Genomic DNA, 11,131 nt, shown 5'->3' with positions numbered 1-11,131 from the left:
CCAGGTTCAGTTGCTTCCTAATTGCGACACAAAAGACCGTACCCCTCCTGGTTTATTCTCCACAAACGATGGGACTGGCCCCAGGCCACCGCCCTTCAGACTGCAGCGTTCTAAGCGACAGTGGGAACTGCTCCAGCTACCGGTATTACAGTCATTTGTTTTCTTCAACTAGAGAAGTTTCCAGATGGGGGCAGAACCTTCCTGGCCCTGCCTGCCCGCCCCCTTCGTAAGCTTAGGGGGAGGAATGCAGAGGGGAGGGGCGGCGAGGGACGGCCCCTTAGACGGTCATTGCCATTAATAGAGACCTGAAGCACCGCCTGCTAAAAATACCCGGCTGGACACCCATAAAAGCACAGTTGGGGCTCCAGCTCGGCACTTCTCGGATCCTCAGCCCAGTGCTTCTAGATCCTCAGCCCTGACCAGCTCAGCCAAGACCATGACCGAGCGCCGCGTGCCCTTCTCGCTACTGCGGAGCCCCAGCTGGGAGCCGTTCCGGGACTGGTACCCTGCCCACAGCCGCCTCTTCGATCAAGCTTTCGGGGTGCCTCGGTTTCCCGATGAGTGGTCTCAGTGGTTCAGCTCCGCTGGTTGGCCCGGCTATGTGCGCCCTCTGCCCGCCGCGACCGCCGAGGGCCCCGCAGCAGTGACCCTGGCCGCGCCCGCCTTCAGCCGGGCGCTCAACCGGCAACTCAGCAGCGGTGTCTCAGAGATCCGACAGACGGCCGATCGCTGGCGCGTGTCCCTGGACGTCAACCACTTCGCTCCTGAGGAGCTCACAGTTAAGACCAAGGAAGGCGTGGTGGAGATCACTGGTGAGTTTCCCTTATCCCAAGAGGGGACGAAGCTGGTGGGGCGAGCGAGTACCGTGGTGGCAGTGGAGGTGGGGGTGGGGGTGGGTGCTGAAACCTTGAGGGACAGGACCCTGAAAAGTTAGAAATGAGCTCAGGGACCCGGAGACCCGCGTCATTCTCCCTAGCCTGCTTCTCTTGCCCCGGAACGCGGGGTGCAGGTTTGCTCCTAAAAGCTCTGTCATCTTCGATGATAAGGACCAACAGCTGGGGGTGTAGCTCAGGGCAGAGTCTTGCCTGGCAAGCCCGGAGGCCTTGAGGCCTTGACCACCCGCAGCACAGAAACAAAATGAAGGAAGACCCAAGGCACCTTCTGGAAGACCTCATCCCCAAATAAGCAAGTGGCAGGACTCCAGTCAGGGTCCCTAGACCCAGCCGCGGTGGGGGCGTGCGCACAGCTTCGAGTATGCCTACGCTGGCATCCAAGCCTGGGTCAGAGCCAAGCCCAGGTCCGGGACCTTTGCATCCCAAATCTCAGAAGCGAACTTTCTGGAAAGTTTTAAGATCCCAGACAGTCAGGCATCCCACCACACTCTTAATTTGTTTGCCTCCTTGGGGCCCCAGCCATTCCTTAGCTAGGACTGCAGAGGGCTGCCTCTGACCTCCTTCTGTCCCCACCCACAGGCAAGCACGAAGAAAGGCAGGATGAACATGGCTACATCTCTCGGTGCTTCACCCGGAAATACACGTGAGTTCTGGTTCCTTGCATGGAGAGCTGGGGGGTGGGGGAGCGGACCCTGGGCGGAGGGCGGGGTCAGGAGGGATGTGTAACCCTTGTCCTTTGTTTCTGCTCCTCTAGGCTCCCTCCAGGTGTGGACCCCACCTTGGTGTCCTCTTCCCTGTCCCCTGAGGGCACACTCACGGTGGAGGCTCCGCTGCCCAAAGCAGTCACACAATCAGCGGAGATCACCATTCCGGTCACTTTCGAGGCCCGTGCCCAAATTGGAGGCCCAGAGTCGGAACAGTCTGGAGCCAAGTAGAAGCCTTCAGCTTGCTACCCATCCCCAGTAGCCTTCACCAGCCCTCCCTCTCTGTCAATCTGAATGCTCTTTTGATACATGTACTTTCTGTTTTTCTCAAATAAAAGTTGGAAACTACTGCTCACCACCCTCTCAGAATCCAGAGTTGTTATGGTGGGCTAGGGATGAGTGTTTCTAATTGGAGCACCCTTTGGGGTCTTTGCTAAGTGTTTGCTCTAGGCTCAGCCCCTTCCTCTGTCCAGCCTAATATTCCCCTAGGAAGAGGCAGAGGGTGGGGTGGGGTGGGGGGAGTAACCTGGAGATTAAATTTACCAGACTAGGAATGGTGGTATATGCCTGTAATTCCAATACCCAGAAGTTAATGCAGAAGCATTGTGAATTGGAAGCCAGCCTGGGCTACAGAATTCTTAGAGTGACTGGGTCACATACATGCTGTCTTCAAAACCAACCAGACAAACAAACATAATAGGAGCTTGGGGTGTGGCTCAATAGAGTGTCCTATGGTGTGCATGAAGCACCATTTGATCCTCTACATCAAATAAACCGGGTACAGTGGCACATTCCAGAAGTGGAGGATCAGAAAGGAGTTCGAGGTTATCCTGGGCTACGTGGCCAAAGTGAGGCCAGCCTGGGATACATGAAAACACCTTAAAGGTTAAAAAAAAAAAAAAAAAAAAAGAGAGTCAGCCAGACCTACTACTCATCAGATCCAAAGGAAACTCCTTCCCCAGCTGCTGGCTCTGTTCTCTATTAACAACAATTTCCTTGTCCCCGCTAGTACAGCAAAGCGCTAACTTCCAGGCTTCCTCCGCATTAGGTACCTATGGGTCCCCCAGCTCTTCTCTCCCCACCCCTACCCTACACTCCAGCTCCCAGGCTTCCCTCCCACAGCCTCTCATTCTCCTATGACCTTCCCATTTCAGCTATGCAATCTCCCGTCCCATTTTACTTTCCTCCTTGATCTCTCTTGCCCACACGTTTCGTCTCCCTCTCCCGCTCTCCCTCACTCCTACCTCATGGTCAAGTCCAGTCCACTGGCCATGGCCAATCTACTACTTTCTCTCCCTGCTCTGCACTCTTCCAGATGCCTCTGGCTGTTCTCTTCCCCTTGCATCTACAATAAAAACCTTCCCCTCAGCCATACCTTGCACGGGTCATGCCTGACTGTATACATCTTATGCTGAAACCCTCAGTTTATAACGTTCACACCTCTACCCTCAGCACCTCTGAGACTGGAAGATCAGGAATTCAAGGTCAGCCTTGGCCATACAGCACAGTCCAAACCAAACTGTTTTGAAACTCTATCAATACCACAAAATAAACAAATACAAGTTTAAAATACTATTAAAAGCAACACTCTCCAGAGGCCAGGTGCAGAGGAGGAGGACTGGAGAGAAGGTACAGGAAGGGTGAGCCATTCCTGGCAGCTCCCTGAGGTGTTGGCCCAGTCAACCCCACCTGCAGACACCTGCAGAATGGAATGTGGGCTCTCAGCAATGGGCAGAGAATGAGGATTGGGGGCGACATCTTGGTCAAGACTGAGAGATTGCACTGAATAGCTTGCCTTGACTAGCGTTGGCCTCTGTCAAAGTGATTACACAAGCTTTAACTCCACCCTTGTGTGCTTGGCTTTGCCCATCCATCATCCTCCAGGAGGCCCAGGGAGGAAGCTGAGGGACCGCAGGGGCCTTTGCCCCAGAGTCTAAGGGATTGACACTGGACGGGATGCTCAGTGGTTAGGAACATGGACTGCTCTTTTGAGAGGATCTGAGTTCAGATCTCAGCTCCCACATCAGGTGACTTCACAACTTCCTGTAACTCCAGTTCCAGGAGAATTTAGGCCTCTGGCCTCTGAAGGCAAGCACACAAGTGCACACACACATATATATAAAGATTTTTTTAAAGTCTTTTTAAAAAAAAATTACAGGAATGCAGCCAGGTATGGTAATACAGCTATGTAATCCTGGTACTCAGAAATTAGAGGCAGGAGGATACAATACTCTGGGCTAGCCTGAGCTACATGGTAAGACCCATCTCAGAAAAGCCCAACCAAGTCTGTTAAGATGGTTTAGCACGGGGTTGGGGATTTAGCTCAGTGGTAGAGCGCTTGCCTAGCAAGCGCAAGGCCCTGGGTTCGGTCCCCAGCTCCGAAAAAAAAGAAAAGAAAAAAAAATAAAAAGATGGTTTAGCACAGAGAGGCTCTTACTGCCAAGCCTGATGACCTGAATCCAATCTCCTCATCCTCCCATACCCCCAAAAGCTGTCCTCTGACCTTCACATGCCCATCATGGTGTCCACATAGACACATCCCAGTGTCCACACACACACACACATACACATTAAGTGAGCAAAAAATAAGAAGAAAAGAAGCCGCCTAGGTTTGCTATGTAGGTCAGTTGGTTGAGTGGCTTGCCATTGCTTGGATTCCACCTGGGTTCCACCCTCAGCACCACATCAACTGGGTGTAACGGCGGATGCCATCCCAGGTAGGAGGTTAGGGAGCTCAATGCCAGCCTCAACTAGAAAGTGAGTTTGAGGCCATTTTGAGCTGTATAAGGCCCTGTCTCGAAAAAGAAAAGACAGGAGCTGTGAGTAATAGTGCATGCCTGCATTCCCAGTGCTGGAAGGCAAAGACCTTGAGTTCAAGAATAGCCTGGAAAGCATAGTGAGGCTCTTAGGAAAATATGAAGAGAAGGGGGAGATGGCTCAGTGGTTAAACACTTGCCTTGCAAGCATGAGGACCAAAGTTCAGACCTCTAGAATCCACACGAATGCCTGAGCTCATCTGTAATCCCAGCCTTGGAAGGTGGAGATCGGGAGCCAGCCATATCCAGTGCTCTGGGTTTGATTAAGCAATGTCTCAGTGAATAAGATAGAAGAGCAGTTGAGAATAATTCTCAGCCTCTCTCTGTCTCGGGCCTCCACATATGCACACAACTACATCACACACTCACACACTCACACACACACTCACACACTCACACACACTCATATATACTCACACACTTACACACTCACACACTCACATTTACACACTCACACTCTCACACACTCTCACGCACTCACACACTCAAACACACATCACACACTCATACATACATCACACACTCACCACACACACATACATCACACACACTCATCACACTCACACATACATCACACTCACACACACTCACAATACTTACACACACTCACACACACTCATACTTACACATACTCATACTTACACACTCACACATATATCACACACTCACACACACCACACACACACTCACTCACACACACTCACTCACACATACTCATACATACATCACACACACTCACCACACACATATACATCACACACACTCACACACACTCACACATACTTACACACACTCACACACTCATACTTACACACTCACACATACATCACACACTCACACACTCATACTTACACACTCACACATCACACACTCATGCTTACACACTTACACACACTCACACATACATCACACACACTCACACAACACACACACACACACACACACACACACAGGAAAATGGAAGGGAAATAAGACATAATACAAATCCAAGGAAGCCAACAGTTTTACCTACAAGGTCCCATAACCCCAGGCTTGTAAGCAAGACATACACACCCACATTCTTTCCTAAACCCACAACTCTGCTTTCCCAGGGTCCTTGGGAGGAGTAGCTTGCCACAGAGAGCCATATGGCTGGCACACCCTGTCCCCTGCTACCACTGATTCCCCAACTCTCTCAGCTCTTTGATAATGTCAGTTCCTTTCCTGAGCAGCCCCTGGATCGGAACACCTGGAGCAGGCACAAAACCAGGGCAGGTTCTGGCAGAAAGAATCATTCTGGTCCAGCTGGCAGTACCAGTCGGAGCCTGTCAGTCAGGGCTCTGCCCCACCTTTCCACTGGCCAGGGCTGTTCAGTTCAGGTCCGTCTTGAGATCCTAAACAGCCTCACTTTGTATAAGATTGCTCTCCGCCAGTTGCTGACTTTGTGTGCCCAATCCAGAGCCTGGAGAATCAAGCTGGCTGGGTCGCAGCCTGAATCTGTGGACCAGTTGTCTTGGGGTTGGCTTGCAAGGGAGTGACTGCATCAGAGGTGGCTATAGCAAAGCTGCCCTGACGTGCCCTCGGACTGTCTCCTCAGATTAACTCTGCAAAGAGGTACAATCACTCCTACCTAACAACTGGGTACACAGAGGGAAACAACTGGGTACAGCAAATCTCCAAGAAGCAATAGGCTCGCCGGAGGGTGTGGCCAGAGACAGAAAGACAGACTGGCTGGGCTTTAAAGGCAGGACGGCTCAAGAGGAACAGACTCCACAGTTGGAAATGCTGATATATATATAGATATAGATAAATAATTAGTATGCATGCGTATTTTATAGATATAGGTTTTACAGATATTTGACCAAGCCTGCACGTATGTTTGTGCACCACATGCATGCCTGGTGTCTTGGAAGCCAGGAGAGAGCATTGGGTTCCCTGGAACTGGAGAAACCATCATGTAGGTGCTGGAACCCAGATCCTCTGGAAAAATGACAAATACTTTTTTTTCTTTTTTCTTTCATTTTTGAGACAGGGTTTTGCCATGTGGCCTTGGCTATCTGGAACTCACTCTGTAGACCAGGCTGGCCTCGAACTCACAGAGATCCACCTGCCTCTGCCTCTCAAGTGCTAAGCGTGCGCCACCACTGCCAGCTTAGATATAACCCTTAAAATATTTTTAAGTATTTATTTATTTTACTTATATGCACACCGGAAGAGAGAATCAGATCCTATTACAGATGGTTGTGAGCCACCATGTGACCTCCAGAAGAGCATCTCTCCACTGAGCCATCTCTCCAGGCCCTCTTTAAAATACTTTTTACTTAGAACAACTGATGTTTTTCTTTTTTTTTCTTTTTTTTTTTTTCTTTTTTTTTTGGTTCTTTTTTTCAGAGCTGGGGACCGAACCCAGGGCCTTGTGCTTCCTAGGTAAGCGCTCTACCACTGAGCTAAATCCCCAGCCCCGATGTTTTTCAAATGGACAAGAAGAATTAGTCTTGGGCTGGAGAGATGGCTCAGCGGTTAAGAGAACTGACTGCTCTTCCAGAGATCCTGAGTTCAAATCCCAGCAACCACATGGTGGCTCACAACCAACTGTAAGGAGATCCGATGCCCTCTTCTGGTGTGTCTGAAGACAGCTACAGTGTACTTATATATAATAAATAAATAAATCTTTTTTAAAAAAGAAGAAGAATTAGTCTCATATACAGCACTCCACAATATGCTGTCTCTGGGCGGCAGCCTCCATTCTGGTACCTTCCGCTCCTACCAGACTTTATCCAGAGTGTGCTACGGCAGAGATGAAGACTAAGCCAGGATTGGGGTGCAGTGATTAAGTGGTGCATCTCTGTCCCTCCCACGGCTGGAGATGGGGCTTTGAGATGCTTGCAGGACGACGTTGATGCTGTGAGAATTCTGACGCGTTGCCACTTAGCCGGCTCTGCCGTAGCTCTTGGGTCCAGCGCTGTGTTAGGGACACTATCTCTCTTTTTCCTCAGGCTGCCAGAAAGATGATGAGCATTCAGACGGGATGTGCTGCTCCAAAACAGCTCACAATCTTTTTGTTTGTTTGTTTGTTTGGGTTTTTTTTTGTTTTTTTGTTTTTGTTTTTTTGTTTGCTTTTTCCCGGAGCTGAAGACTGAACCCAGGGTCTTGCGCTCGCTAGGCAAGCGCTCTACCACTGAGCTAAATCCCCAAACCCCACAATCTTTCAAAACCAAGATGCGGTTCTGCTGGGAGAAGTCCGCAAGGAGAAACTCCCTCGGAACTATAAGAACATCGGTCTAGGCCTCAAGATGCCCAAGGAGGCCATTGAGGGCATCTACATAGACAAGAAACGCCCCTTCTATGATAATGTCGCCATCGGAGGTCAGATCCAGTCTGGTGTAGTGACCGGACAGATGGAGAGAGGAACATTGTCATCACTCAAACTATCTCTACTACGACGGAAGGACAATGGTGGGGGATGGGACACAGGCGTCTGTCCCCTGTGTCAGGGGTGTACAGATGGGCGACATTGTCACCGTGGGAGAGTGCAGGCTGCTGACCAAGACAGTGAACTTTAGTGTGTTCAAGGTCACCAAGGCCGCTGGCACTGAGAAGCAGTTCCAGTTTTGAGGGGACTCTGGTGACTTCCTGGAACAAATAAAGTTATTTTCCAACTTAAAAAAAAAAGAAGGGGCTGGAGAGATGGCTCAGCGGTTAAGAGCACCCGACTGCTCTTCCAGAGGTCCTGAGTTCAATTCCCAGCAACCACATGGTGGCTCACAACCATCTGTAATGAGATCTGATGCCCTCTTCTGGTGTGTCTGAAGACAGTGTACTTATATAATAAATAAATAAATAAATCTTTAAAAAGAAAGAAAAAGAAAGAAAGAAAGAAAGAAAGAAAGAAAGACTATTTCGACAAAAAGTTGCATTACTTTTTGCTACAAATCTAACAGAAGGGGGGTGCTTCTGGGTATTTAGGCCCACTTTTTTTTTTTTTCAGAGGTGGGGACTGAACCCAGGGCCTTGCGCTTGCCTAGCGCAAGCTACCACTGAGCTAAATCCCCAACCCTTAGGCCCACTTTCATTTAAAGATTTAGTTATTTATTTTATGTATGTGAGTACACTGTAGCTGTCTTCAGACACACCAGAATCCCATTGGGGATGGTTGTGAGCCACCACGTGGTTGCTGGGATTTGAACTCAGGACCTCTGGAAGAGCAGTCACTGCTCTTAACTGCTGAGCCCTCTCTCCAGCCCCCATTTTAATTTTTTTTTAAGTTTCACAGAACAGATACTGAGTGAATGACAATTATAAAGGTGCTGGGGGAGGGGAGGGGAGCTCACTCCTCTTGTGTCCCAGAGACTGCCAGTGACACAGCCAAAGGTCATACAGCTATCAAGTAGTCAACTGCCTGTGACTAGGGTCAACAAGTGACAGGGACAAGATCACACCTTGATTTTTCCCTAACTTCATAACTTCTTTTTTTTTTTCTTTTTTTCGGAGCTGGGGACCGAACCCAGGGCCTTGTACTTGCTAGGCAAGCACTCTACCACTGAGCTAAATCCCCAACCCCACTTCATAACTTCTTAGTAAGTGCATAGTCCAAGGATTTCATTCCTCCCAAGCCAGAACAAGTAATCTCTAATTCAGTCACTTCTGTTAGTCTTTGTCCCCAAATCCTGGCTGGACATCCGAACAGGGAGAGGGGGCTGAAGCCCCAGATGTCAATGAGATCCTGCAGAGATCCCTCAGGGACTCCGTCATATCAGAGAAGGAGAGTTTGTGTCAGGGAGACTCCTCTGGCCTCCCCAGAGTGTGGCATGAGGTCATCTGCTGTTTCTCTTTCCTGTGCCTGGAGTTGGGACTGCTGGGATGTCTCTGTGGCCTCAGAAGACCTTACTTAGCTCCACACAGTGATGTCAGTCACATCAAGGTTTAGAGTCCTAGGGGTGGCAAAAAGGGACAGAGAGCTCAGCTTCTCCAAAAAGCAAAAGAATCCTGCTTGGGGACACCCTAACATCAGCCACACTCTCAAGGGGCTCCTTTATTCAGACAGGCAAGGGACAGAGCAGAGAGCTCTGTAGCTCCTCCCCCGGGTCCACCTCTTCATGAGACCCTGGGAGGCTGGACTCTGGTGCTGCTCCCCACTCAGGCAGGACCAGAGATTGTGTAGGCATTGTGGGCTCCCTTCTTAGGACATTTTGGTCACTGTCGCTGACCCAAATCCACAAGCTGACCCCAAACCACAATGTTTAAATTTTTCTTCAGTCAGCCTGAGCTCCTCCACTTGGGGACCTCAATCCTAGCTACTTCAGGGCTCCTGCACCCCTCATACGCTGTCCACACCACCCCTAGCCCCCAGGACCACATTCTATTTGAAGACTGTATACTAAGTTTCCATAAATTATTCTAGGAGACCTCCAGTTATCATCCCTTTGTGCCCAGGCGGCCTTGAACATCACTACTGAGGATAATCTTGAACTTCTGAGCCTCCTGCCTTCACTTCTCCATTGCTGGGATTATAGGGTTGTAATGCTATGCTTGGTTACTGTCCTGCTAGGAGTAGGACTCCAGGCACACAGCGTACAGTTGGGTGGTGGTGGTATGTTTGTGTGTATGTGTGTGTGTGTGTATGTTGTGTGTGTGTGTGTGTGTGTGTGTGTGTGTGTGCGCGCGCGCGCGCGCGCGTATAGAGGTCACACGACAATTTGTGGAAGTCAGTTCTCTCCTTCTACCATGTGGATTCCAGCCATCTAGCTTGGGTTCCTGGGTTCAGCACAAAGTGCCCTTCTTTACCTGAAGTGCCATTTCTCTGCCCCTCCTGCCTGTGTTTTTTGTTCCCTTGTGGGTTTTTTTGTTTTGTTTTGTTTTGTTTTGTTTTTCAAGACTGGGGTTTCTCTAGGTCGCCCTGGCTGTCCTGGAACTCTCTCTGTAGACCAGGTTGGCCTCAAACTCACTGAGATCCTCCTGCCTCTACCTCCAAAGTGCTGAGGTTAAAGGTGTGTGCCACCATCACGCAGCATCACTCACAGTAAAATTTAACGAACATCCCTCAAAACCTCCAGGCTGGAAAGATGTTCTTTGGGCTCCACCTTTCTCCCCAACTTAAGCTTCAGAGGCAGGTGACTGGACATGATGGGACCTGGTTCCTTGATGCCACCCACCTCTCCTCCCTGGGCCCCTCAAGAGGAAAGAGAGCCCTGCTCAGTCTTCATAGAGAGAGATCCCAGTCCTTTCCCCTGCTCCCTAATAGTCCCCTGATGGTCGAACCCACAGAGATCCGCCTTCCTCTGCATCCCCAATGCTGGGATTAAAGGCATGCGCCATCCCCACACCTGACAGCCCTGTGTTTTCCTATTCATTTCTTCTCCTCTGGGCCCAGCATCCTACCACTGTCCAAGTCTGTGCTCTTGGCAGGGCAGATGAAGGAAACAGCTCAAAAGAGGCATCGTGGAAAACTGAGGCTCAGTTGAGAGAGCATTTATCTTGCAAGCGCAAAGCCCTAGGATCCATGCCTTGTGAGCCCCAACACTGCATAGACCGAGTGTCCCAGCACTCACGAGGTGGAGGCAGGAGGATCAAAGGTTAAAAGGTCATCCTTCAGCTACAGAGTTTGGAGCCAGCCTGGGCTACATGGGACCCCATTTCAACAAGTCCTTTGGCATTCCCCCCAAATACATCATATACATATGCATATACATATGCATATGCATATACATATACATATACATACACATATACATATACATAC

General features: G+C 49.9%; 1 protein-coding gene and 1 pseudogene across 1 annotated transcript; both read left to right on the top strand.

Annotated features, from left to right (window-relative positions):
- Positions 1–302: 302 nt before the first annotated feature.
- Positions 303–1,963, top strand: Hspb1 (heat shock protein family B (small) member 1). Its single transcript, NM_031970.4, is given in 3 exon segments — positions 303–812; positions 1,473–1,536; positions 1,648–1,963. Coding segments are annotated over 3 exon segments (621 nt in total). The 5' UTR covers positions 303–436; the 3' UTR covers positions 1,829–1,963.
- Positions 1,964–7,111: 5,148 nt separating this feature from the next.
- LOC148002285 (small ribosomal subunit protein uS17 pseudogene) lies at positions 7,112–8,066 on the top strand (annotated as a pseudogene).
- The last annotated feature ends 3,065 nt before the right edge of the window (positions 8,067–11,131 follow it).

Source organism: Rattus norvegicus, chromosome 12, assembly GCF_021556685.1.
Source record: "Rattus norvegicus strain SHRSP/BbbUtx chromosome 12, alternate assembly SHRSP_T2T, whole genome shotgun sequence".
Lineage (NCBI taxonomy): Eukaryota > Metazoa > Chordata > Mammalia > Rodentia > Muridae > Rattus > Rattus norvegicus.
This window is presented reverse-complemented; position numbering and strand designations above follow the sequence as displayed.